General features: G+C 42.7%; 2 protein-coding genes across 3 annotated transcripts; one reads left to right on the plus strand and one right to left on the minus strand.

The window, feature by feature from the left end:
- Positions 1-32: 32 nt before the first annotated feature.
- PDCD11 (programmed cell death 11) lies at positions 33-25,002 on the minus strand. The gene is made up of 36 exons (XM_035547892.2): positions 24,840-25,002; positions 23,632-23,749; positions 22,917-23,048; positions 22,573-22,740; positions 21,527-21,688; positions 20,747-20,870; positions 20,196-20,377; positions 19,546-19,653; positions 18,845-19,051; positions 18,407-18,531; positions 17,745-17,805; positions 17,218-17,364; positions 16,838-17,089; positions 16,406-16,549; positions 15,573-15,773; positions 14,818-14,988; positions 14,219-14,438; positions 12,721-12,873; positions 11,568-11,683; positions 10,540-11,060; positions 9,995-10,057; positions 9,427-9,523; positions 8,825-8,914; positions 8,401-8,503; positions 7,708-7,885; positions 6,895-6,951; positions 6,179-6,301; positions 5,776-5,898; positions 5,375-5,567; positions 4,842-4,964; positions 4,371-4,517; positions 3,012-3,262; positions 2,198-2,366; positions 1,778-1,931; positions 1,075-1,240; positions 33-457 (listed from the first exon to the last, which is right to left on the minus strand). The coding sequence occupies exons 2-36, from the start codon at positions 23,737-23,739 to the stop codon at positions 286-288; spliced, it is 5,511 nt and encodes a 1,836-aa protein (XP_035403785.1). The 5' UTR covers positions 23,740-23,749; positions 24,840-25,002; the 3' UTR covers positions 33-285.
- On the plus strand, positions 24,936-27,997 carry ATP5MK (ATP synthase membrane subunit k). Of its 2 annotated transcripts, none has more exons than XM_035547900.2 (4): positions 24,936-25,072; positions 26,729-26,826; positions 26,919-27,014; positions 27,916-27,997. In XM_035547900.2, the coding sequence occupies exons 2-3, from the start codon at positions 26,740-26,742 to the stop codon at positions 27,009-27,011; spliced, it is 180 nt and encodes a 59-aa protein (XP_035403793.1). In that variant the 5' UTR covers positions 24,936-25,072; positions 26,729-26,739; the 3' UTR covers positions 27,012-27,014; positions 27,916-27,997. The 2 variants fall into 2 exon arrangements, with proteins under 2 accessions (XP_035403793.1, XP_035403790.1); XM_035547897.2 differs by having other exon boundaries at positions 24,996-25,091.
- The last annotated feature ends 2 nt before the right edge of the window (positions 27,998-27,999 follow it).

Here is a 27,999-nt window from a genome sequence, read left to right on the forward strand (position 1 = left end):
ACAAGATCAAGGATAAAGGCACCAACACTATTGATTATAAAACAGTCTCTACTTAAAAAACTGTCTTCAAAGTCATCAACAGATAAGGATTTGTAACATCCAGACAAAGCTGCAAACATTTATCACATCTTTTCCTTAGATTGTTTGATCTTTCAGTTTGGTTTGGTCATAGACCAGTACTCTCCAGAAATCCACTGTCCATGGACACCCACAATGGAACTCCATGCCTCTCAGTTCCCACTTTGCATGGAGAGCTGAGTCTCTCTGCTTTTACTTGTACTGTATTTAGGTGTCAGCGAGGGAACTCTTTGCCTCTACATACTCTAGCGCAGCTGTTTTAACAGCCAAGATAGTTTCTTCTGTACCATATTTCTTCTCATAATCCAGGTAGCGCTTAAAGAAGAATTTCATCTTCTTTGGTGCCAAGTTCAGGTGTATGACCCTCTCAAAGATGTCCCTGCAAGAAATCAAAGTGATTCAGATCACTATGTTGGTGACAGCACTCAACACAAGCCCCATACCTGCATTTGAACAAAGTGCAGATACTCAGGGGAGACATTCAATCGGCTGCTTGAAGAAAGAAATTCATGAGAACTGGTGAAAACCTGAAGGTAGAAGCCTTCTATTTGCTTGCAGAACTCTAATGTCACTGGTCAGCTTAAGGTATGATCCAGTCACTGTATTTGACCCTACATTCGTATAGTGGCCACAGCTGGATCTATAGTGTGGGAAATTGAACTTCCTTCTGTCAACTTGTCAAAAAGTGACCATTCTCCTCAGTTTTATGTTACAAGATATGGAAGGGATGAACCTCAGTGCAAGTCCTCCAGTTTTTGTCATGCACCCCTTACAAATCAATCTTTCTCTGCCTTGTAGATCTCCTTGCAGTCTCCCCAGTCCTGGGGAAGGCAAGCCTTTCCACACACCCCCGTTTTCTTTCTCTAGGTGATACAAATCCACCTTTGCTCTGGGAGGCCCTCAGCATCATCATGCTGCAAAGCACCTCTGCTCTCTTCAGATATTACTCCAAACACCATACTTTGTCCCTTCCCAGCCTGCTGTAGCACAACTCACCGCACTTCTTTCTGGCTGCCATGTTTGATCATGATGTCCATGTAGATAGACCAGATGTCTGTCCGCTTGGGGTAGCTGTTGAGGGTGCTATCAAAGAGGGCTTTGGCGTGTTCTGTGTCCCCAAAACGGAACTCCAGCTGTGCAAACCTTGAAATAACATCCACATCTGGAACAAGTAATGACATGTTAGAGGATCAGAGCAGCCCTCTTCCCTATGAACAGGCACAAATGAGTTATATTTTCACAGAATAGGCAAACACAGAGACAGCACCAATCGCTACCCAGAGACAAAAGACTGTTGTAAAGCAGTTCTGGTCCAAGGTGGAAGATCACAGCAGAGGAAAGCAGGGTCACAGTTCACTTCCCATTTCAGCTCTCCGTGGATGACAAGTTTATACGTACATTCAAAATTAATCTTCATGTCTGAAAGACTCAAAAGTCCTCTTGGCTTTGGTTGCTTTGCTTTTGTTCATCACAGCAAGTACTTTTACAGGAGTGTTTAGCATTGATATCCAGGCTGACATTTCCCGTCCCATTACAGTCAAGGGCACCACGTTCAGCACCCACTGTCTGCAGTTTTCACTTATCAGAGTATCACAGAGATATCGCAAAGCAGTATTGCAAATATTGCACAGCAAAATTGCAAAAATACTAGAGACCCATCAATGCATAGTCCAAATCATGGATATGGAAGGGTGCTTACGTTCTTTAGTGGGTAGAGCCTTGAGAGCACGCTCCAAAAGCCTGTGTGTAGCCTCAGTCTGGCCTTGCTTCAGGAGGAAAGAGGCATATTTCAGCCACACTGATTTCTCCTGACGGAAACGCCTCAGCATTGTGTGGTACAATTCTTCTGCTTGCTGGAAGGGCAAAGTTGGATTAAATCACACAGATTCATAATAAAGCCCTGCAGCTCAAACTCTTGCTCCTAACCCAGGCATCTCTGAACATCTGTGAGAGGCAAGTACCAGTAGTTCCTTTTCTGCCATCAACCATAACTGTTAATCCCTGTTAGGTATAGGATAGGCCTAATGCCTGGCAGCTGGAAGCTTACACAGCCAGGATTGGTGGCTTACTGGCATGACTGAATCGGATACTTGCCTGGGACCTGCTTGCACTATCTTACCTTGTACTTCTCAGAATTGGCATAGATGCCACACAAATGCTGGAAGACTTTCAGGGGCTCATTGTATTGAACAGCTCTCTCAAAGACCTTCATCAGCGTCTCCTCAGTACCGTACATGTTCTCCAAGTTCAGCAGAGCAACCCAGACATTCAGCTTCTCTTGCTCTTCCCTTGAAGCAGACATAAACAAGAACATTTAGGCTTTTACCAGCCATCGTCAGCTTTTTGCAAACCACCTAAAGGCTTGCTGACTTGTACCCTGTTACTGAGACAAGGGAGGGGAGCATACCCCTTCACTGAAACAGCACTCCTGGAATAGAGCACAGTAGTTGTTTGACACTAGAACTTTTGATCACTGTTGTTTGTAATTAAAAACCACAAAGATGATTCAAAAAAGCACAATATACTTAATCATGCTGTGGAGATGCTTTAATACCCAAGGGTGTAGCCCTATGAAAAGGGCAATGAGAGCTTCACAGTTTATTTCATGTTTTCATTTAAGGACATTACTGACAGCACTTTGCTCTTCCAAACCCTTCCAACTGCTCAGAGGTAAGCCCATGTGCTCAGTGATACCCTGGGGAGTTACTGTGCCCACAAGCTGCAACAAGCCAGCTGCAGGCCAAGCGTGGTGACTCAAGCCAGACCTTCAAAGGGCCAGCTCACAATTGCCACCATTTAATCCTTCTGAGCTCACTGAAACAGACTTCCACTTTGCATGCACACACACCAACGGTGCTACCAAGACTCTTCTCCCATCACCACGAACCCACCATTATTCTGTGGGGCAAAGAAAGGCAGAGCCCCTTTCTTACCTGAAGCAAATTGTTTTAAGCGCTCTCTCTGCCACAGCTCTGGCCTTCTCAATCTCAGTAGCCTGGAGGTGGAAAGCCATGTACTGCAGCCAGAGGATGGAGCTGTCGGGACTGCTCAGCACCAGGCGGTCAAAATCATCTGCTGACTGGGGCTGACGACTAGGATCCATCAGAGCTGCCTCTAATTTGCAAAGCTCCTTCTCCTTCTTCTGCTTCTCCAGCTCCTTCTCCTTCTTTGTTTGTTTCTTCGGCTAAAAGAGTGAAAACGGAGGATTGGGGAAGAGCAGACGCTTCATGTGAGAATAGGCAGAGCCAGCTAAAGCACAGTCAGACCCCAGTATGTCTAAGGCTAGGCAGCTTTCACACAAAGAGAGGGGGGTCAATTATTTCAGGGAGGAGGAAAATGACACCCTCTCCCCTCTGCACATGTACAGTTCATACCTCCAAAAGGAAGAGCACTACAGGAAATCTGGTTTCATTAACGAAATACACTGAGGGTCAAAAGTACTTTGTTAGTCTTGCATCCCAACTGCAGTATTCACACTTCACACCCACCCCCGCTTTTATTCTTCCATCTCAACCCTTTAGGCCAGTGTTCACCACCCCCTTCCACTCTAGAGAACCACAATACATAGGGAGAAACTGTGCAAGACTAGGGTATGTTGCTGGATCACTAGGGTGACTGATGTCTAGAGTGAGAACAGACAATGGTAGAGTTCTCTGCACAAGGCAGCTATCCCTTGGGCAAAGTATTGGCCATACACAGCCTCTGTAGAGTTGAGTTTTGAGGGAGAGGGGAAATCCTGAAAAGCAAACAGAGCATTTCACGAGCTCATTTCCAGTTTTGCTGGATTGCTCACACTAGGAAAATTCTAAAAAAAAAAAAAAAAAAAAAAAAAAAAAAAAAAAAAAGTTAAAAATCACAGTATAGAAGAATATTTTTTGGTGCTTTTTCTAGGAAAGCTGTAATTTGAAAATGTTTTCCATCTCCATGCTTTCCTTTAAATTTAGGATATATTCAGAAAAGTAAAAAACAGATTAAATCAAATACAAATATTTTAATTTCGTGGAAGTGTTTGACCCCACATATTTATTTTTATTTTGTAGTATGCCAACATGAGAAACCCTATTTTCATGCAGCCATACTAAAATAGGGCCTTTTCTCTTCTGCTTCAGAGATTATCTGCTGCTAAACCCCGTGGTCAGAGTAGTTAAGGAAGTTCTGTATTAGCTGTCAGAGACAGTCCCTTGGGTTAAGAGGCTTTGCTATGGGGCAGACAGACATGCAAATATCAAGACAACACATTATGGCCACCATGTGGCGACTTCTATGCAGGCAGTACTACTAGTACACAGCACCTTAGACTGTAGATTCTCCTCCTCCTCCTCGCTCTCTGAGCTTTCTTCCTTCTGATTCAGTACAGCCATATCCACTGCTTTCATGTCCTCATCCCAGGTGAAGCCTGTGGAAACCTGCAGCCTGGGAGCTTCACTGCGTTTCCTTATCTGCTTGGAGGAAAGGTTTTTAATATGAATTTTTTTTTTTTCTCGAGACCAGCCACAGATGCTGTGATGCTGTTTGCTTGAGGCTTCTCTTCAGCCAGCACTACTGACTTATGCTTGCAAACAGCCCATCAGAAAAACATCAACTCCGGTCACCTTTGCTGTACTCAAACCCAATCCCCCTTGTACCATTCACAGCTGACAAACACCAGTCTGCATCACTCCTATCTGGGACAATGATGCTTACTATCATCCCAGTCAGAACTGATACATCTCAGTAGGACTGTGAAGTTATGTCCAACTCATGCTCTCCTCCAAGCTTCTCACCTTAGATTTTTTTTCAGCTGCCTCTTCCTCCTGGTCACCATCCTCCTCTTCCCGGTAATATACCTCAATTCCACTGTCATTTTCATCTGTTGGACAGACCTTCCTTTTTTTTCGCTTTGCCTCCTGCAACAAGAGGAAATGAGTCCAGAGTGGAGGGCAGTCTTTAAAAGTAGAGTGGAGGATAAGCCTTTAAAACAATTCTGAATGCACAGTAATAAGGCTGAAAGCAGAGAAAGGGCAGAGCACCCCCCACTATGCTCTCATAAAATGGAGACAACAGAATAAACTCACGCTTACCTACATATGCTGGCAAGACCAACAGGACAGGTCACACAGGCAACACAGTCAGGCTGCTTATTCAGTTAATTCCAACCCAAAAGGGTCAGTTTCTGAACTTGATGATCTCCAATGTAACTTAATCTTTTTTTTCCTATTTGAATTCCCCTGCCTGATCCCAGGGGCTAGTTCCAGTCACATTACATTATTTAGACCAATCAAAACCTCTAGCAAGTCCTGAGCAATCACATCCGTACCTGCTCAATTTCAGAGCTCCCTCTCCTCTGTTTTGTCTTCCGTTTAAGCTCTTCTCTCTTTTCCTTGTCATCTTCTCTTTTCTCCTCCTCTACACCATAGCGTGGTAAGCCTAGGGATTCGGGCAAGACACTTGGCATCCCAGTGTCTTCAGGCAGGAGAGACAGCTCAACGTGATTTTCTTTTTTATTTACACTTTAGTTCATTGCCAGGAGCAGTGGGAAAAAAAGAGAACCAAAAAAAATAAGTAAATAGATAAATAAAGAGCCTTTACAATGACTCCAAGTACCCAAACTTGTTCTGAAAATCCTCTTACCATTTATCATCCCTCTTTCCAACCCCACCTCCCCCCTCATCTCCCTTCTACTAACTGATTGCCCCTTTTAAAGAACCTTGGACTTACCCAAGGACCTTGGCAGTGAGAAACTTTCCTTCAGGCAGGTATTTCTCATATAAGGAGTGTTTCTGTACATAGTAAGTGGAAACATTCTGGAACAGGATTCGGCCCTGAAGAGATGCAGACAAGCTGAGAAGAGGAAAAAAAATAAGTAGTCCATAGCAGAGGAAGAGAAAAAAATCACGATGACTGTATCTGTGGCACCATCAGTTCTACACAGACACACAAGTTTTCCATGCTTTAGTTTCACAGGCTCAAGAAAGAAGCAATGACATTTTGATTCCCAGGATGAAATCCATTTTGCAACACAGAACTACACTAGACACTCCCCTAAACAAGATCCCAGAATTCTATATCCAAAGTTTGCCAAGATCCCTTATTTCCCAGGGATCAATTTTTTGTTACTCACCCAAAGAATACACCTGATGGAGTGACTGATTTGACATAGCCTCTTACTAGCTGGCCTTTTTTAACATCCTTAATAGATGTTATTTCAGCATCCTCCACTTTGCTGCTGTTCCTTGGATTTAGCCTAAAGGAAAAGAGAGGTTAGAAAGTAAAGCACTCATTCATCTAGGGATACAACATTCTGCTCTGGATATTTAAAAAAAAAAGAAAATCAGTATTAACAACAGCCCCCATTTGTTTCTAAGACACTTCATTCCAACACTGTTTATGTATTTTTGTTGTACAGAGAAGACAGTACAAGAGGCTGTTTTAAAAGGACATTTAAGACAGTCTGCTCTTTACTCAAAATGGTCCAAACTCAGCTGAACACTGAAAATAAAGTGTTTGAAATGCAAACTCAATGCAGGAACTTTTCCTCTCTTCACAAACAACCACAAAAAAAAAGTTGTCAGATCAAGTTGAGAAATGATGCCAAACAAAAATGCTATCTGAAAACTCCTGATCAGCTCTACATTAAGTGTCAGGCTTTCCAGACTTGTTGATGCACTAGAAAAATGATTCCTGTAGGAACAAGTCTTATCGTTTAATGATAAAAATAAAATAAAATTTAGTCCTTGTCTGTTGAACACTTTACAATAAACAGTGAAATCCAGTAGCGGTTGGACAATCTTTTTCATCGCTGACAGGAAATGGACAGTCTGGAGGGAAGACACCTACCTGGATTGCCGAAGAGATAACTGGATTTTGCCATTCTCGTTGGCGAGGATGTAACACCTGCATAACGGAGTAAGGGGATTAAACAGAAAGCTTTTATACCTATTGAATAAAGCCACAGGTGGGAAACAGATATTCTCACCAGCAGAACAAAGCTCTAGAGGAAACAATCCACTCTGTCCCTTAGATTATTCATTGTCTAACACAAAGCAGCTTGACAGAAAGGTTCATGACACCAGGTGAAGGGCTTTTTGGAACAAGTCTACTTGCTGTACCTCTATTACCAGTACAAAAGAACTGGAGATTGCTACAACTGAACCACTTGGTCTGTCGCACCCTCCAGCATTCCCAACAAGTCTGTGTAGTAGGGAAATGCAATTACTTGTACATTACAAATGTAAAGACAACTGACTTGCCAAACAGAACCACAGCGGAGCTGGGATAACTGACCTCTCTCAGTCCCAACAGCACCTTAGCTAAGAGAGCATTTTCTCTCAAAAGGCAGCCCAAGAAGGCAGCCAAAATAGGCATTCATACATGGAAAGTACAAGGCTGTTTCAGCCAAACACTTGAAAAGGTTATAGCCTTCTCTTCTACAGAGGCAAAACAACAGTGTGCACTAGCATTCATAAACCTCAGTTTCTTCCAAAGCACCAATAAAAAAAGCTTAGATTGAAATACATTTGACCCAAAAAGTCAGCGTTACTTCATAGCCACAGGCTGAACCTTACAGGTCTGACATCAGTGAAAAGACTGCCACCAGAGAGGGATCTATTTCTAAGCCCTGCTGCTTGAAGAAACAAGAAAGTTACTGACCTGACAACCTTGCCAATTTTGAAGTCACTCAGAGGATTCTCTGTGTACTTATCACTCAGCTGAAAAATACTGACTTTGCCAGTCTTCCCACCTGGCAGCGTGATGGTCAAACCAATGTGAGGAATCACCTTTGCTATCACACCTACAGTGATGGTACCCTGCTGCAGCGACGGAATTCCTGGAAAAAAAAAAAAATCAAAGGAGGGAGAAGGCTTCGTAACACCCCAAAAGCATGCAACCAAAGCAACAGAGATACTGAGCCGGTGAAGCTGATTTTAGTTACCTAGTCACATATCAAACCCAGAAGCTTTTGGCAAAGTACAGTCTTTGTGCTGTTTACAGCAACATTTGCCTTGATAGCACAGAAGAGGTCCCTTAATGGCACAGTTCTAAGATCCAGATTAACTGATAAATGTTCCATCTTATGTTTGAGATCAGGAAGTAATACATTCATACAGGCTCAAAGCCAGACTTCAGTCTGAGACAGTAGGTAAGCAATTCTTTAGACTAAAGGTTTTATTATTGCCTTACACACTGCTACATCTGGGTGGGTGTCCCAGGCATTAGTTCTGTCCTACAAGAGGTACAGCTTGGCTCTGGAGTGCAACAGCTTCCCTGGAGAGGTCAGTGCAGACTCTCCTCTAAGAAAAGCATCGTATGCAGGCAGCTCCTGCTGTTAGGGCTCCACTATACCTGTGAGTGACAAGAAGAGGTTTGTTTCGGTGACACCTGTTCCAGTCACTGTAGCAGACAGTGCTTGTCCATTTTTGAAGTTCTTTTCTGGATGTTTTAAGACCTGAAAGGAAAGACAGACTTCAGCTTATTACTAGAAAAGGAGCATTGCACAATGCTGACTGGTATACTTCCTATGAAGCTTTATGCTTTCTAAATGTATCTTAAATGTGTATCCTTGATAGATGGCTCAGCATTCCTACAATGGCTCTGTTATCCTGGACTGAACTAGCTCCAGGCACAGTATTTGCTTATCAGTGAGGGGCATGATGCCGAGAGGAAGAGCACTAGACTTGAGTTCACATGGATGTCAGAAGTGTCTATGGCCATTACTTGCAGCCACATGCATAGAAAGACGTGTAGTCTACCTATAATCACCTCTTACCTTGGTGCTCAGAGACAGCATCAGATGAGGGACTCTTCCTCGAATATCAGGGGTGACTTCTACCTCCAGCCAATTTTTGAGGATGTTGTACTGAGAAGACACAAAACAGACAAAAAGAAAAACAGTGTAAGACCTTGTGGAAAAAACTCTTCCCCAGTGGACTCACTAATTTAAGGCTAGAAATGATCACTCCAGCCTTTGCTCTCACACCAAGCAGAAATAGTGATTTCAGTTCTATTCTTGTGCATATAACGGTTCTGTGATTCACAGGCAAGCACACAGAGGGGATCAACAGTGAGCATACTTGGTGCAGGTGGCATACATGATATCTCAAAGGCATTTTGTTACAGCACAGGGTGGGAAGCCTGTTTGTTGCCAGCAGATGCACGTCTGAGAGGGTCAAGCTGATGGAAACTCTTAAGAATAGAAAACGTGCCTTTCCACTATTCTCCCTATAAGAGGCTGTGCTTTGAATGGGCTGCTCTCACGGTTAATGAAGAGCTGGTAGTGTCAGTTTGTTTATATGTTTAAGCTAAAGCCTGTGGGGTCACCTCCAATTGCTGTCTCCCCCAGCACACATTTTAGGAATCCTCTGACCTCACCTTCTTCACAAAACAGGTGACTGTCTGTCCAACATTGTAGAGTCCAGGTTTCTTGAGGGTGCCATCTTTCATTGTTTCAGCTTTCCCTTGTATTTCACTGTTTGCAATAGAAAGAAAGAGGACATCGATAAGAATATTTGGTCCTAGCAATACAGACAGGAATTAGAAACCCAGGAGACTGTGATAAGTCAATGTTACCGTGACAATGTGTTTGGAACTTGCATCCCAATCCCCATCCCCTTCCCGGCTGCATCCTTCCACAGGGAATTAATCCTTCCCTGGGCTTAAGAGGGAATCCTGCCAACGTGAAGGGACATTCCAGGGTCCAGACTGGCAGCACCTCAAGCCAAAAGGACATTCAAAGGAAGTCATGTGCTAGGAGAGCACTGTGATCTGTAACAGTATCCAGATCCAAGTTTACATTAAAAAAAGGAGCATGAGGCCTTGCTACACCTGCAACTCCTTACTTATGGTCAGCTCCTTCATAAATGGGAGTAACAAGGCAGGGAAGCTACACAGATACAAGGTCTGTGAAACGTTTGCAAACAGCTCAGAAGCCAACACTCACCTTGGTCGAATGCTGAGCTCCGGAATAGACCGTGTGAAGTGTGGATGGGTGATGGGCAGATACCTAAAGAACAGGAAAAGGATCAAAGTTTACTACTACCTCACCAGCCCCCAGCCACGTGTAATCCCTCTGCACTGACAAAAAACAGCGTAAGTTCCCTAAAACTACCAAAGCCTTCCTGTTTCAGCCCTTCCTAGCATTATTTCAGTGGCAATTTAGGTATCCAAAGTACTTCAGCAAATTTACTGTCTGGAGACAGATTCTGCTTGCATTTGAGGTTTCCAATGAACCGTAAAAGATTAGACATCTTTCTTGCAATCTACACTCATGCTAAATATACTGACATAGGTAGAGAGAGCTAATTCACTGAAAAATGGATCTGGGATACAACATAGGAGCAGATTTCCTCAGGGTCTCAACTACTCCAGCAATGGTAGCTGCAACAGCATCTGGTGAACGACAGAACAGCCTAGACCATTTGAATTAAGTGACCGTGCAACTTCTCACATTCCCCAAAAAGCAATATTATATGCTTATATTCCCACCTGTGAGTATTCACATCTCTGCCTCCAATGACCCGGGCAGTCACCTTCTGTCCAGCTTTCAGAGTGTATGTTGGAAAAGAGCCTATGGGCACTTCATCCAGAATTCGGGATGCATGGATTGAACCTGTCAGCTTGTCATCAACAGCAACTGTGACATGGGTTGGTTTGACGGATTTAACAGTACCAGTAACGATATCCCCCACAGAAAGAGAGTGTGTGACAGCAGCAGCAAGTGTCTCTTCTAATGTTGTCTCAGATTCTTTCCGGACCCTTACAAAAACGTTTTTCTTTGCTGGGTCTTGTACTGCTAACAGGACTCCATGGTCATTCACCTTCACCATTTTCAGGGTTGCATAGATTGTTTGTCCCACCTTCAGTTTTTCTGAGTCGAAGCGGAAGGTATCATTGAAGTGAGAGGCTATGGGGATAGCTGCCAGTTGGCCTGTTTCCAGAGACACGATGGCAAACTCTTCTGCTATGTGCTGCACAATGGCAGAGTGCTGGGAGTTCTCTGTGAGTTGCTAGACAGAAAAGGAGATAGTGACTTCCCTCTGCTGAGACACTGATTCCCTTTCACTTTACCTCATAGAATGGCTTGGGTTGGAAGGAACTTTTAAAGAAGATCTAGTTCCAACCCCCCTGCCACAGACAGAGATGACACCCACTAGATCAGGTTGCTCAAGGCCTCATCTAACCTGGTCTTGAACACCACCTCCAGGGATGGGTCATCTACAACCTCTCTGGGCAACCTGTTCAAGTTTCTCACCACCCTCTGAGTGAAGAATTTCTTCCTAATCTCTAACGTAAATCTCCCCTCTTTTAGTTTAAAACCATTCCTCCTTGTCCCATCATTATCTGACAGAGCAAAGAGTGGCTCTCCAACTTTTTTGTAAGACAACTTTAAGTACTGAGGCGCCATAATGAGGTCTAAAGCTCTAAAGGAGGAAACAGCCTACCCCTTCAAAATTCACCCCCCTGGAGTTTGATACGTGAACAGAAACACACAAGTCTTAGAACTGAACACATACTTGCTTGGGTCTTTGCTTTAACAGTTCTTCTCGAAGAGAAATATACACCTTGGATGTGAGGGCATCCACATGAAGAACCAATCCCTTTGTCTTCTCACCAGGAGCAATACTTTTATCTACAAATGAGAACAAAGATTACATCATGATGACAGTGAAGAGTTTTGAGCTACTGAGCTAGTGGCACAGGAGAGAGAAGAAGTGGTTCAGGTTTAATTCCTAAGGACTGCAGTGGTAAAAAGACTGCTTAGTTGCTAATTGTAACTAAGTTACTTGAGCTAACTTAGATTTATTATATATCTGGTACTATGTTAAGAAGAGAACAGATTCCTCAAACATTAATGGTAAGGAGGAAAAAAACGTCTTTTTTATTTGGACAAAAGAGTCCAGTACTTTTACTGGAGAACTAAATTGGCTTTTACAAAACGTGCAGCTCTGAATAACACTGACAAGAGATTGACTAAACACAAATTCAGAGTAATACAGGTTTTGCAAGAGATTACAACTTTTGCATAAAAAAGTCTATTTGCTGCTGATGAAGCAAAAACTCTTCTGAACATAGAAATGCTGGGTTACCACTCCTGTTGAACTTAACACTTTAGATTGGTTTAATTGATTTATTCATTATCTCTGCATGTGCTTGTTGGGTTCTGCATAATAGGCCACTTCTCTGCTTTAATCACTGAATCACAAAATACTGAATTTGCAGCCCTATTTTAAATTCACACTGATTTAGAAGAAAAATTAACAGCAATTTCATATAGAGAATAGTCCAAAGAACACGCTTCTAGAGAAAGTAAAAAAAGACAGTAAACTGGGGCTTGTATTAGTATTTGTCTCTATACTTTGTCTATGTATATAGACAAAGAATTCAAGGCACTAACTAAACCTAAGAAGATGCTTGAGATAGGAGGCAGGATTAGGTCTGTCTTACAGACTGGTTAACAGAGGCACAGAGAGGCTTAAGCAATGCATTCCAAATCATGCAAATGGATCAGCAAGATATCAGAAAACTAAACTACCTCTTTGAGCATGTCCCTACTCTGAGCAGAGTCCTCCCATGTTGATTCCTCATCAGAAGAATTCATTTCATGATGGAGGTTTCACACTACAAGAGTGAAAGTCAAAGCACGTAGTCAAAGAAAAGACGCCCTACCTCCCAAATGATAGCGAGTGGCTGTTACAGTCAAGCCTTTGACACAGCTGCCATTGAACAGTGCTGAGCCATCCTCCTTCACATCCTGCACAACCAGCTGCAGCTCCTTCCCAGGCATCAATTCACAAAGGCTTCGGGCTATGCCAGACTCTCCTAGAAAAAGGGAAGAGGTTTGACAAGTTAGTTTTACCCGTGCCATTTCTTAGCATAATAAAGAAAGTTTCCACATTTGCCCAAGAGAGAATGAACAAGCATTTACATCCACATCTATCAAGGAAAACACAGTTTAGGCTCCTGAATCTGTAAAGATACAAATAAGTAAGTTCTATGATTTAATCTAAGTAGAAACATTTATGACATTAAGGACCTGATAACTGTTAGACTGGAAAACGTTATCTCTAGAAAGAGCGGCACACAGCACTGGATATGGTAAAAGGTGAAAGCAAAGAGGGATTAATACTAGAAAACACAAAACAGATCCATCACTTCACAGTTACAGGAAACAAAACATGAAACATTGCTGCATATGAAGAGACCCTAAAAAGGCAGTTAGAATTTGATAAAAATAAACCGGGAGATATCCAGTATTCCTAATAGCAGTAAAACACCCTATTAAAAAACCTTTGCTGAAGGACTTCTTCAGCAAACCTGTAATACGAGTAGGCAAATCCATTTACACAAACTCCTATGAATACTAGGTTTGGGCCATCACAAAATTTGAGTGCCAGCATAGTTATCCTAGTGCTGAAGCTAGCTGAGGCACCACTATAGCTTCCAGTTGAGCAGATCCTAGCTAAGACTCAAAGCAGTTTAAAAAACCCCTCCGTGAAAAATCAGGCATCCCACGCACCACTATTAGTAATAAAAAACAACTTGATGATTACAGCATGCACAAACATGGATTTCTGTATCATAAGAATAGTAGGAACAGTTCTTAATTACACATTAAAAAGAATCCTAGGGTCCTTCACTGCCAGTTAAAACGTTAGATGAAGTTATAAACGTTACTGCCTCAGTTTCTTAACTTTTAGACCAGTTCATAAAGCAATTACAAATATTCACACTAAAAAAAGGTCTCCTGCAGAAAGGCTTTGGTCCACAGATCATTTAATCTCACCCCAGCCTCTCTCATTTTTAACTTCACCGATATTTTGAGGCACCCATCTACTGGTTTCATTGCATCTCCCCCACACTTCATCTATTTATCCCCTTACTTTTAATTCTTTAAGTTTCAACCTCAAACCAATGCCAGAAACCTAGCAGACTTCAGTGAAAAGAGCAGATGCTTTGGCTTGTTCCAGCTGTAGTTCCAAAAAACCTTCTTGTCAATAGCAGACACTGCACATATATCCTTTTTCTAATAAACTTCTTGAAAGCCAAGTCTCTGCTTGAAATGAGCTCTCTTTCATTTAAAAGAAAATAGTTTTCCCTTTTTGTACCTCTGGAAACCCGTTTTTGGGATATGATCCCTTTTGGCAGAACACGTGCAATCTTTTACCTCTTCTTTTCAATAAGTTCCTGATTTCCTTCACCTCCTTGAAATATTGATTCAGTAGGGAAAAGCTCTCTGCAGCCGGATTGCCTGAGCTGCACTCTGACACCTTCAGATTAAGGAGCACACGCTGCTTCTCCTCATCAATGCTCATCACCTTCGCAATCACGGTCTGTCCCACCACAAAGTGGTCCTTGGTGTCTGTCACAAACTTGTCACTCATGCTCTGTACAGAGGAAACAAAGGGGTAAGGATTATTGAGCACAGCTGCTAATTATCAGTCACCTGCAGTGCTGTTGAGAAGGTTTGAGTTGAAAAGGGTTTTCATGAAAACACAAGAAAAATTAACCAAATTAACAGAAAGCTGTCAATTACAATGAATTACTGAAGTCACATGAAAGCCCTGATTAAATGAAGACTTTCTTCATTTTGGAAGCGAATTAAAACATAAGATTAAAAGCGGTTTTTATCCCGCTGGGGGAAGTCGTATAAAAGCAGGACCCCCAACACTACTGTTCCCTCCAACCTTGCTTAGAAAACACGTTTCAACCTTTTCTGCTGATTCTACATGCTGTTTTCTGAAGTCAAGTGAATACATGACTTACCACTTTGGGTGCCAGTCCTGTCACACCAAAAGGGAACTCCACAAACACTCCAAAGTGCATAACATTCCTCACGTAACCAGTCAACAGCATTCCAGGCTGGATTTCAGAGAAATTTCTCACAACTTGCTCCTCCTGTACAGCAGAAATCACAGCAGATTTCCTGCACAAGATCTGAACAAACAGTTAGGAAAACTCGGAAAAGATGAATGAAAGGAGCCTGATGCCAATCAGATCTCTTGGTGCTGCTAGCCATTGAGTTACAGCACTTTTGGAAGGCTAGGCAGTACAGGAGCCAAAATCCTGCAATTTCATTTACAAATTTGATCTCTCTACACTAAAAATTAGCAATCAGCGTCTCTTAAGCTACTCAGCATTAAAGATGTATGTTTCACACCAGCTGAAGTGAAAATTTCTTAATATTTCAGTTCTGCCTTTTTGGTATAAGAACAGCAAAATTTTTTGCTGTGGTTGTAATATGATCAATACCGATGCCTAGACGATGGTTGTGAAATCACTGAGCTTCCCAACCAAGTGTTGGACTTAGTGGAATGCTAAGCAGCTGAGCCTCACTTAACACAAGCAAATTACAATGACTCTTTGAAACATAGATAACTTGACAGGCACTTCCACTCCAACACATTAACTAGTTTGTAGCAGATGCTCTGGATTCCTTACACACACACTTCTTTCCTTTCCCCCACCCCTTTCTTCTCTTCCACCTCCCACATTTGACTGGTTGAGATGACAAAGGATACAATACGGTCCCCCTTGTCACTTAGGCACATAACTCTGGGCAAGACGTCTCCTTCTTGAAGACAATGCCACAGGAGCTTGCAGTTAGCAACAAAGTCAGAGAGGTACACTGTGGGAAGCGAGGCTATCACATTGCCTTCATCTTCTAAGATAGAAACCTCTAGCCCATTCTCTTTCTTCTTCAAGACTTTCACATCAACCATCTGGAAAGAAAAAAAAAGAATAAAATTATATAAAACCCAAAGTGCCTTTAAAGAATGCACAGGTTACCAAATGCTGTGCTCCAGGGGCTCTGACACAGCCTCCCAGCTATATAAGGAAAATCTCACATCAACAGGGCTGAGCCTGAGAAGCATGCCAACACTGACAGTAAAATAAGAATAATCCTCAGCTCCCAGAGAAGCCAAATGCTAGAAACATTCTCTTGGTTATAGCTTTCAATTTGAAGGCTGAAGGGTGCAGGGTGTTGGAAACTCTTCATTCCAAAGACAAGAAGGAAATTTCAAAACATTTCACTAAAAAATTATCTTTTTCCAAAGAGCATAAGCAGCTGCTTTTGGAGTGAGCATCAGCAGCATCCAGAAGAAACAGGACTTCAACTTGGAGCAGAAGCATTAATTGGTACCTCCTATAAGACTGTCCTAGGACTCCTTTATCCTGACCACCACAACATAGATCTTGTTTTTAATCTGGCCACACAATAAGAAATGTACATTTAGAACTAGTTCCTGATCTCCAATAGCTTTTTTTGAAGCAGAGATGCTCAAAGCAATACCAATTTTTTGGTAAAACAATTAGAAAGAAGCAAAAAGAAGAACAGTCATTGAATCAATACCTCTCCTATTTGATATTTCACTTCCTGTTTCTTCTTTGGAGTATGTTCACTTTTGCCCTCAGGCACAGACCTGCTTGATAACTTGAAGGACAGCAAGAGCCTTTCCTGTTCGGGCTCACATTTTAAAACCATTACTTTAACAACCTGAAAAAAAAGGTAAAACAAGTGTAAATAGGCCTCCTCAGTGTACTATCACCTACAAAATGAGATGGGGAAACGCACAAACAAAAAAACACTGCTCTGAAATACTCAAAGAGCTGTCCCTTTCACATGCTCCATTTAAACAGATGAAACTAACTATTCCTTGAAGTGAAAGGTGAATATCTCTTGATGCAGTTGACTCCTCCAGAGAAAATTCACATCAAAGCTGACTCAACTGCAGATTTCTCTTTTACATCCATTTACAAGGCATGGCATAGATACGTTAATTACCTGGCCTTCATGGAAGACTTTATCAGGACAAGATATGGGCTCTGTGCTCAACTCATTCTTTGGTACCAGACCTTTGACATCATTGTAGAACTTCACAATGCAGCCAAATTCCCTTGCACACACCACAAAGCCATGTGTGATCAGACCTGGTTCTGCATCTTCGTAATTGGAGAGGATTGGAAGTTTTGACTGAATAAGAGTTTTCTTTAGAGTAAGGAATAGCTTCTTTTCTGCAGGATTGCACTCTAGCACCTACAAGAGCAGAGGACAAAAAGGTTCAAAAATCATATTTGCCATTGTCTAATCTATACAGCTGCTAAATACTCAGAATGAAACATAGCAATTTAAAGCAGCTGAAGACCCTTTCTGGCAGCTCTCACCCGACACCTGACTTCATCTCCTATCTTGTACTTCTTCTCAGGCTGCTTCAGGATCACATCTGCAAGATGCATGGATGGCACAAGCCCTTTAATTCCATCAGTCACTTTCACCTGCATCCCAATAGGTTTCAGAGCCAACACTCTGCCCTAGAACCCAAAAGGGAGAAAAGGATCAGTACATTCCACAAGAAAAGCAGACTGTGCATAGATGGGAAGCAGCCAAGACACTGTACCACATCCTATCATGAAATTTGACAGTGCTCCATAAAATCTTAGTCTAACCCACACTACACCTAATTAATCCGACCCATTAACCATTACATATTGTATAAGCTTATTTTACAACCTATCTTCCCTAAACGTAGGCTAATTCCGCAAATCCTACAAGGAAAGGTCTTCCTTCTAGCTTTCCTATCACTAATCTGAATCAAAAGTTGAATACACATATAAAGCAGAAGAAATGCATATTAACTAGATCAGTTCTTTAACTACAACTGCATTACAGTGTCAGTCCTCCAGGAGCTCACCTGCACCACATCCCCTGTGTGAACATCCCGGTACTGCAGAAAACGAGCTCCAATAACCTGACTAGGAAAGAGACACAGTAAGAGACAACCAGTCAGTCAACTTGAAGAGAACCCAGGATAAGAGGAACAATCCCCTTTACACCGTGTCCCAAATATCCATTATCCCATTCATACTCGGCACTTTACAAAAGCAGAGTTTTGTGTTTTACTCCAGCTGACCCACCTCCCAGCACAGCTCTCTGGACAAAGTTCAGGGAGGTTTACCAGGTTCCATTCCAGGTGACAACCACCACACATGGCCCCAGGAAAGGGGAACCCACTGTCTTCACTACTTAAAGCCACAGATAGAAACACTAAGATAGAGGAGCAAAATTGACTGGGACCTGGAAGAATAAGGTTCAGTTTCCTGTTCAGTCACAATCTTCTGACATGATCTCAGTAGAATTCTTTTAACCTCAGCCCACCAACCACATAGGTGGTGACCCTATGGCTAGGGTAGGATACATGAGATACCTAGACAACCTGACATGAGACAACATAGATAGAGGCCAAAAAAACCCGAATGGCAAGTTCCAGTTCAGCAAAGCAATGTAGTATCTTCCACGCTGACCAAACCCTTCTAATTCTTCGATCAATTTCTTAGAAGAGTCTATGGCACTTACTACTTCAGAGATAAAATACACATCTCGTCCATCAGGCTGTAGTCAATGATACGACTTTTATGCTTACATCCTGCCTTAAAGGCTGCAGGTTTAAAGGATTTTCTGTTTTTTGACAGATGTTTCAACTAGAAAAAAAACAAATAGCTATTTAGCGTTTGGAAAATAGAAGCACTTACAAATAAACTTAAGGAAGACCTTACATTGAAGTAGTAGCAGCTGACGGAAATCATTCTTCTAACATACTCTTTGTGCAACAGTCCTTGAACAACTCAGCTACATTCCAACCCAAACAAGAGAGGCTGGATTCAGTCAACATCTTATACATTTTGTTGTTTTTGTCTCACAAAGAACGTAAGAGTAGGAAGTAAAACCTTGTTTTCTTCCCCAAGAGGCTGCTTGGTATCTATTAAGGAGTTCCCTCCCTGCCCTGGTACTTACCCGTGCAAATGCATGAGTGCCATCATCAAGCTCAAAGATGGCACCAAACTGCTTGTAGAAAGCCTTCACTGTTGACTCCTCCACCACTGCCCCTATGCGATCATTGGAAAGTTGGTTTGGGGATCCTCCAGGGTTGAGGAATGCCTGCCGCAGAGTAAGCCGCACCACTTTGGAGGTGGGGTGAACAGAGAGGATACAGGCTTTCACCTAGGAGAAGGTAATGTTTGTTAAATGCCAGTTTACATACAAAAGAGCAGAATGTCATATAATTCATGTTTTTTTAGACCTGCTTGATGCCTAAACTCTGCTCACACATGAGCACTTTCCCATATTGCTACCAAAACAATCATCTCGGTTATTATAGTTTACAGATCCAATCCAAGGGTTTTTTGCTTCCATCTGTTGTTTATGGGCTAGTTTGGTATCAATGCAATGAGGTAAACACAACTGCACAAGTCATTTGCCATCATCCACAAGTCTCTCATGCTTCCCAAACAAATCTTCCATTACCCGAGGAATGGCTTTCCTTTTAGAGCTCTAAAGTAGCCATGATGGTAATTCAAATAAAAAAGACAGCTATCATCACTAAGATTTCAGAGATGATTCCACTGAAAAATATCCAGTATCTTCCCCAGCAGCATCTTGGGGCAGGATGTTGTAAGCAACATACCAATTCTATTTATGTTTCACTTTCTCCTTACCACTTGATTTGGAGAATAGTTGATGGATTTATCTGGGTCCACGTGCATGAAATCCACAATGCCAGTGAAGGAAGACAGAAAGGTCAGACTGATCCCCAGTGGATCTACCTAGAAAGGGGAAAGAAATTACACACAAAGATGTCAAGAAAAAAGAAAAATAAGTTGATTGGTTTTCACGTAGCTCAGAAAGTGAGTGCAGTTCACATATTTCACAAAAAGCCACCAGAAGTGCTAAACAACAAGCACATCAAAAGAGACGGGAAAACTGCTAATAATTCTGTTTTCTACATTGCTTTGTAAAAGCAATCCTTTAGTTTTTCACTAATGTCACGTTTATTCTGAAGACTACTGCTACAGTGTTGAATACTAGGCAAAGGCCATAGAAGCATAAAATGGAATCTGTTCTGCGCTAAGGTTCATCGCCATCTCCAGGCTGTAGCCTTTACACTCGCAGCATTAGAACCAGAGTAAAGATCAGACCTTAGGTGAACCCAGTGGGAGTGCCTAGCTGAAAAAAGTTTGCGTTTCTCATGGAATTGAGCCCAAACAAAGTTTTCCAGGGTACAAAACCTCCATCTCCATTTTACCTGTATACCTATCTTCAGGAAGGCTCAAAAACTAAAGAGAAAACCAACAAAAACAGAGCTTACCTTCTGCACTTTAGCTTTCACCACCAGCCCAGGCAGTAAATTACAGAGCGTCCAGTTCTGTTGCTCTGTTGCAAGGGATGCAGCAACGTCTGATCGATCAACAGACAAACGGACAATTCTTCCCTCATTCTTTACTTCCTCGATGACACAGTTCAGGTTCTGACCTATTTTCAAGTCAGGCCCTACAAACACAAGCCACAGCATAAAAACCCCTCCAGGAACACTAAGGGATCGTCTTTCACCTATAGTTTTCTCCAAAGCTTTTTCAGAGTTGCTTCTGTTGTTAAGAGTTTTGAACTCCTTTCAGCCAAAGTCTATTGCCAGCAAAGATCGGTGGGCTTGGAGCAGAAACATGGTCTGGCAGAAAACAGGTCGAAACCTAATAGTTGCTGCCCACCAGCCAAAAAAATGCTGTTTTCAACAACTCAAGAACTCCACCATGACCCGATCCTCACCGAGGTGCACAAACACAACGGCTGTAACGAGCTTTAACCCCTGGAATTCTCTACATCCATTTTAACCCCAGAAGCTCCTCTTGTACTACTACTTACCTCTCTTGACTGCTTTGATGTAATTTTGGGCTTTCTGACGAGGCAGAAAAGCATGAGTCCCATTGACTCCAATATCAATGAGGTAGCCATGGTCTTCTGCACTAGACACAAAGCCAGAGAGCAGCTGTTGGGAGGAAAGCACAGCAGTTCAGTAATGTGAATAAACAGCTGAGTCTGCACAGAATACACAACTAGCAAGAGATTTACCACCCATGTACTCACTTGTTACATGAGCACAGAGAACAGAATTTTGGAGAGCAGAAGGAACACAATGTTCCTTCTTACTTGAGAGCTCATCTGGCAGCAAGGTCTCAACTGTACCCTTGTCTAGCTATGCATGCACAGAGTTAATGAACCCATTGGTTTAAAAAAAAAAAAGTGGGATAAAAAATAACAGGTGCTCTAATTGCAGGCACATGCCTGCAACCATAAAGCTGGAAACAAAAAATAAACAAAGCACCTCTGCGAGACAGGTTGATAAACACTACTCTCCGCATAAATAATAAATAAACCTAAGTAGAAAGAAGTAATTAAATAATTTGCCCAAATTCAAACAGAATCAGGTGAATGGATTTCATTGGTGCCACCCTTCAGGCCAGTAGCCAAGAACCAATAATGCCCTCTCCTCCCAGGTCTATTCTGCTGGTAGCAGCAGCTCCATGTTCTGCTCCGATACCATGCAAGGACAAACTGAAGCATTACCCCCCCCCCCCCCGCCATGCACTGTTCAAGAAGCAACTCCAAAGCCCAGAGCAGCTGTGGCAGACCCAGAACACTTACCATGCCTGATGTTAGTGCTGAAGCATTCAGACCCTTATTGACATTTTTGGGGTTGATTGATAATTTGATACTCCGACGTCCATCAGCACTTTTCTCAACACTGGTCACAATGCATCTGACCAGCATCCCTGGAGAATACATGTCCAAGAGAGAATGCAAGTCCTGCAAGATAATCGAAAGAGTAAGAACGCATACAAATCCGACAATATTACATAATACAAGAAGGCCAGAATTTGTTAATGAAGTAGCTTTAGAAACCAAAATCCTATAGGAAAACACTTGCTCTCCACCAACACTACAATAAAAGGCAGGAAATACCACAAACATGAAAATCTCAATATAGAGGCAGGGATGAACCCTCATATTAGCAAGTCTGGTAAGCTTTGCTTATAAAAGGAATTCTATGCAGGATGGAGTCAGAGGTTGCAGCTCAGGACCAAGCTAGAGACCCTCACCTCAACACCCTCTTTAGCACAGGAAAACATCACCACTGAAAGGCTAGCACCTTGCATATCTTACATGCCACAACTTTGGAAAATTTATGGAGCGCTGACAGCAGAGACATGGTAACACTTTACCCCATCCTCTTTTTTTTCAGCAATCAGCAATATCAGGCAAATGCAAAGGCTGTTTGGAAAAGCTGGGTCTAGAGTCAGCCTATATTAGCATTATGCAGCAACACATTGCATGCAGAAACACAATGAAATTGTAAGGACCACACTATTCACCAAGTCCTCTGAGAGGCAATTGCATCCTCAGATCGTCTTCTGACCACTTTGATAACTTCCTCCCTTAACCACATACAGCCAAGGGTCAGTATTTAGCTACAGCAGCAAAAAGCACAAATCTCTCCAACTTCAACATGCTGTCTGTGAAGTTCATGCATTATTTAGCCAAGACTAAACCATCGTAGGCAATCAAACTAAAGTCAGCTGGTGAGACACCAGGAACCAAGATCCTAAGCAAGGTCTCAGGGTTGATTCTGAGGTATTATTAGTAATTCCTGGCTCCCAGACACAAATCACAGCCCTGACCCAAAGTCTCACCTCCAGGAGTTCCCCTTGGGCCACCTGCTTGCTCAGCATTTTGCTGTAAGCATCGCTGATCTGTGTGACTGGCACAAATCCTGAAAGTCCATTGGGCAAGCTGATGACAAGCTCAAAGTCACTGACCTCTTTTATACAACCAAGGAGCAGCATTCCCTCACAAAGGTGCTGGGAAAACAAAAATAGTACAGAGTGGGTATCTTGGCAAGTCAGTGAACAGCAGTGCGGTAGACATTTCTGTCCTGAACTGCTGCTGTATTTTACAGGTTTAATGAGCGAGAACATGCTTTTTTAACAAGACTAAGAGAAGAGATACACACAAAATAAAACATTTATCCACAAACCTCAATTGTGAGTGGTTCAATATTCGTAGTATTGTCTCTAGCATCAGCTTTTCTGTCTGCCTTGAACTTTTTCCGCTTTCCTAGATCCCCCTGATTCCTTTTTCTTTTCTGGGATTGTTCTTCATGGCGAACCTAATTTAGATTATAAGCAGAAATGAAAACAACAAAAGTAGAGAAAATGAACACTGTGGTAAGGCAGAACTCCACTGCCAGGAATAATGTTAGAGGAAAACACTAGATCAGAGAAAAAGGGAATGAGCTTGCTGATATGTCTAAATGCAAGTCCTCCAAAATATCTCCTTTTGGGCTGACACGGACCATTCAAAAAACTGTGAATTTTGGGAGCAGAAAGAAGTGGCAAAAGTAAGCTCCACCACACTTCATTGAACAGAAGGAGAAAGACCAAACTTACTCTATGTCCACCATCCCTTCCAATCCAAACTATTATGTGATTCTTAGTACCTCAGGGTCAGATGCTTGTGGAATATTTAAAAGCTAAATTCTGACCAATAATTTTGACTGAACTTTCTGTCATCCCATTCAACAAGTATCACACAACAAGGACCTTTAAAATACAAGGTGCAACAGGAATGCAGCAGTTATCTCTTTCTGGAAGTCCCTTCTTTAGTCTACTACAGAAGTAAGGGGTAAGAAGGATCATAAGTCATTTTCTGAGCTCTGAGGAGAGTTAATCAAGAACATGGAAACAACATACGTCAAACAAGTTGTCCTGTTCTATTGTTGGTTTGGGTGTTTTTCCCGTTTTCTCTGTGGGTTTTTTCTGGATGCCCCCTCGGGGAAAGTTTTCTTCTATGGATGCCATGCTTGCGCTTCTATAGGACAAAAGACAAAACAGAAGTTAAACACACAGCTGTTAGATTTGTTCCTCACAAGCATGCTGAGGAGGGCATAACTGTGAATTACCCAGAAACTAAGAAAAAAAAAATCAGATAGCTGCTTTCGAGTTAGCCAGTGAGGAGAAAAAAAAAAAATACTCAGGTGCAAATGTATTTAATATCTGACTATCATAGAAACCTAGAATATCTCAAGTTGGAAGGGAACTAAGAGGATCATCGAGTCCAACTCCTGGGTCCACACAGGACCACCCAAAAATCAGACCATATGTCTGCAAGTGTTGTCCAAACACTTCTTGAACTCTGCCAGGCTTGGTGCCATGACCACTGCCCTGGGGAGCCTGTCCCAGTGCCCGACCACCCTCTGGGTGCAGAACCTTCCCCTAACGCCCAGCCTGACCCTCCCCTGTCCCAACTCCATGCTGGTCCCTCGTGTCCTGTCACTGGTCACCAGACAGAAACCACAGAGACTACACTAAAGTATTGTAAGGGGCCACCCAAACACGTGCATCCCTAACACTTCGTACTTACTTCCCAATTCCATAAAACTAGAGCATCAAGTGTTTAAGACACTTAGAAGCATCATTTTCAGAAGAACATTCTTAGAAGAATGCTTAAAAGCATAATAAGAAAAAACGCTCTAACCATGTAAGTTTCCCAAAAGATCTTTGCCACGTTCAGCAGGCAAGATACAATTATCAGAACAAGTCATAATGTAAAAAGTTTGGATTTAAGCGGTAAGTTTGGACTTAAGCAGTAAATTTGGATTTAAGTGGTAAGCTTGGATTGCATTTTTATTTTTGGATACCATCCTTAACGGTTAATATAATTTTAAGCACCTTAGGGTGAACTATAACTCTATACACATTTAATTAACATATTTAACCTTACTGCAACTCAAGCAATAAATATCACCTTACTTACCACCAGGACTCACATTTTATTACTTTACCCAACACTACCCTTACAGAAACAACCATTATAGCACCAATTAACCAAGCTTCAAGCGGTCTGCGAGACACATAAACCCCCTTTAACCACGAAATCGCGTAATAAAACCACAACTCACCAAACCACGCTCACTCAGAGCACGCACCAGGCGACGCAGACCCCCGCGGCCGGCGGCACAGAGCGGTGCCCGCACCTCTCCCTCACCTCCCGGTACCGGCCGCCGCCGCCATGCCCGGCCCCACCACACGCGTGCAGCACGGCGCCGCGCCCCGGAAGCAGGCAAAGGGGAAGGAAGCGGCCGCCATTTTGTGGGAGGGCGCTGAGGAAGGGCAGAGCGCGGCGGCGGCAGAGGTAACGGGACGGCCGTGGGGTGAGGAGAGGGGCTCGGGGGTTCGGTGGGCGGGGTTCGGCGCCTCCTTCTGTGGGCCCGCGATACTAAGAGGGAGAGCGGCTGGTTGAGGTGCTGAGCCACGGCTCGCCCATGAGGTGCCCGCGACCTTCGGCCGCCGTGGTGTTGTCTTCCCCCGGTCGGCCACGCACTGGGGCGGGTGGGCTTCTGCCACGCCGGGGCCGCGCTCCTCTGAGGCTGCCAAGCGGGGCCGGCACCGTGAGGGGCCGTTGGGGGCCGGGCCGCCCCCGTCAAGGGCACCGGGTTCTTCGGAAAGGCCGAGCTGTGTGGTGGCCTCGCTCTGAGCCGTCCTCGGAAGGGCACGGTGGTTTCTGCAGGCTTCGGCGTCGATCTGGCTTAAAAAATAGATGGCTTTGGCTTTCCGAGTCATCCACTGCAAATATTTGGAGGGGAAGGGGCTGTTTCTTTGAGTTTTCTTTGCTGTTGCATAATTAACCGAGCTGCAGGCAAGCATACCTGATTATACCCCGGGGATGTTGGATCAGGTTGGCATAAGGAGTGTGTTAATGAACGTAGAGCCAGCTGCAGCAATTTCTTGTACCCCTCTTTTACTGGGGTACTGGTGGCTACAGCATCTCTGCCTAGTTTGGTAGGTAACCGTGGGGTACGTGTGCTTCCTTTGAGCTGAGTTATAAAGTAAACAATAAACATTTGTCCTAAATGTAAATCTTTCTTAAACATACAAAAAGCATACCCTTAAGGAAAAAAAAAAACTCTAAACATTAAAAAGAAAAACTTTTTTTGTCATAAGGATGATCAAATGCTGGAACAGATTCCCCAGAGTACTTGTGGAGGCTCTGTCTCTGGAGATGCTCAAAACCTAACTGGGCAAGTTCACGAGTGACCTGCTGTAGCTGACCCTTTGAGCAGGTTGGGGTTGGGTTTTGTCATTTCCAGAGGTGCCAGCCTCAACCATTCACTGATTCTGCAAGTATGCTACTATATGCATGCCAGGCTTGTGCGTTGATTGACGTCTTAAAGTAGGTTTGAAATTTTCATCTAGATGCAGACAAAATGCAAAGGCATGGCCTCACGTACTTAGTGGTTTTGTTGTATCTGTGAAAGTACTTCCAAGGTTTTGTAGTTGGCTCAATTGGCTTGCAGATAAAGCAGAAAGCTGATAGGAAAATATATGTATTTTTTAGCCAGCTCTATGAATACTTGAGTAGGCAAGTAAGACGCAATAGAAATGTGCAGCTGGGAGTAGGGCAAGTTTTACTGTCGAAACACTTATAGTCTAATATCGCATGAAAGTTGCAACACTGCATTTTGAATCACGAAATGGAGTAGTGGTCTAGTGTGAATCACATCACCAGGTTTTTGGGTATGAATGAACTCTGAAAATCTGAAGTGTTCTCCCATTCAGAGCCCTGCATTTCCTTGTCTGCTTTTGTGCCACCTGCATTATACTTTAAGGTACAGTGTTCAGAATGTGCCTGCTCCTTGTCTATATCCAGTGTGTTTGAAAAGCACATTGAAAGCAGATTCAGTAGCTGCCAATGGAAGTGTTAAGCACAGTGTAGAGATCTGTTTGATTTTTCTATTGATCCTGTCCAACTAACCGTAAAACTTGCTAACTTTCCTGTATCGCTTGTTAGGACGAGCAACCATGGCTGGCCATGACTCGGGATCTCAACACCAGTTCACTGGATTTCAGAAGTACTTCAATTCCTATACCATGGTGGGCAGGAGGAATGTACGTATTACATAAATTAACTTCTGTAGGCTAGTCTAATGGTGTTTTCTGAGTTTTAGATTGAAAGTAACCTTAACTGTTATGTTTTTCAGTATGTTATAGCAACGTACACAGGCATTGCAATGCTCATCTTATATTTCAAGCTTAGATCTAAAAAGAAGACTCCTGCTGTGGCAGATAAGTAAATGGTAAGTGGCAGATGTTCTTCCAGAGCCAAAATGATTCAATGCCAGCCCAGGAAGAAAGACTTACAAAGGAGAAGTTGCTAGTAACAAAACATAATTAGAGGGAGAAAACACGGGCATGTGAACTTTTGTATTTACAGTTTTAAACCTCAACTAAACTATAGAATCATTTTATTTTGGGGCATTCTGAATGAAGTAGGTTGTTATAGGGGTATACAGAAATTAAGGGTTACCAGTATTCTTTCTGTTCTTCTAATGTGGCAAACAGGGTTAGGGACCTCATGCAGGGAGGAAGGGTAAGCAAGGAAGGAGGAATGGACAGATGTTGCATCTAGGTGTATCAGGCTTCGCCTGCAAGTAGTAGGTGCCTCAGATTTATACTTTTATGGTAAAAATGGGGGTAACTGATGCTTTGTTGGATATTGAAATAATAAAGTAATACTTAAGGACTTATTTGTATTAGAGAATTCCAGGAAGAGACCAATGCATTCTGTTAAAACCTTTCTTTGAACGGAGTAAAGGAGCACTATACAATGAAACTATATATACCTTGCATACCTGATTGGGCAAGGACCATATGAAGGTGATTGAGCTTGTTCTTACATAGCAACAACCAAGTGTTTCAGAAGTCTGTAGTCTACTTTCTAATACTTATTCACTGAAATGGCATTTGGGGAAAAAAATCAATGTGTTTGTCCTCACAGTCTGCAAAAGGGGTAGAAAACAATAAGCTTCTGGTTATTCTCACTGCTGTATGTAAAAGGGGCATCAGCCATTTCTTCCTGTGTGTGTTGAAATTTGCCTGCTCTTATGTGAAAGTGTATGGGCTTGGGAAAGGGGTGATGCTCAGTTAGCAAGCCTTGCACAGCGGTACTAATATGTCTGACGTCTCTTCTCTTGGCAGGTTGCTGGCATGTCTGAACCTGCATTGTTTCAACGTAATGGAAGCTGATGTCCTATTCTGGCTAATAAAATATAAACAATTACT

This window comes from Cygnus atratus, chromosome 7 (genome assembly GCF_013377495.2).
Source record: "Cygnus atratus isolate AKBS03 ecotype Queensland, Australia chromosome 7, CAtr_DNAZoo_HiC_assembly, whole genome shotgun sequence".
Taxonomy (NCBI): Eukaryota; Metazoa; Chordata; class Aves; order Anseriformes; family Anatidae; genus Cygnus; species Cygnus atratus.

Coding starts and splice junctions, on each gene's coding strand:
- PDCD11 (XM_035547892.2), bottom strand. CDS start 23,739: ATGGCATCCATAGAAGAAAACTTTCCCCGAGGGGGCATCCAGAAAAAA. Junction 10,058..10,539: donor AGAGATGTGAATACTCACAG/GTGGGAATATAA, acceptor CCTGTTCTTTAG/GTATCTGCCCATCACCCATC. Junction 4,518..4,841: donor CAGCTGAAAAAAAATCTAAG/GTGAGAAGCTTG, acceptor TCCTCCAAGCAG/ATAAGGAAACGCAGTGAAGC.
- ATP5MK (XM_035547900.2), top strand. CDS start 26,740: ATGGCTGGCCATGACTCGGGATCTCAACACCAGTTCACTGGATTTCAG. Junction 26,827..26,918: donor CCATGGTGGGCAGGAGGAAT/GTACGTATTACA, acceptor TATGTTTTTCAG/TATGTTATAGCAACGTACAC.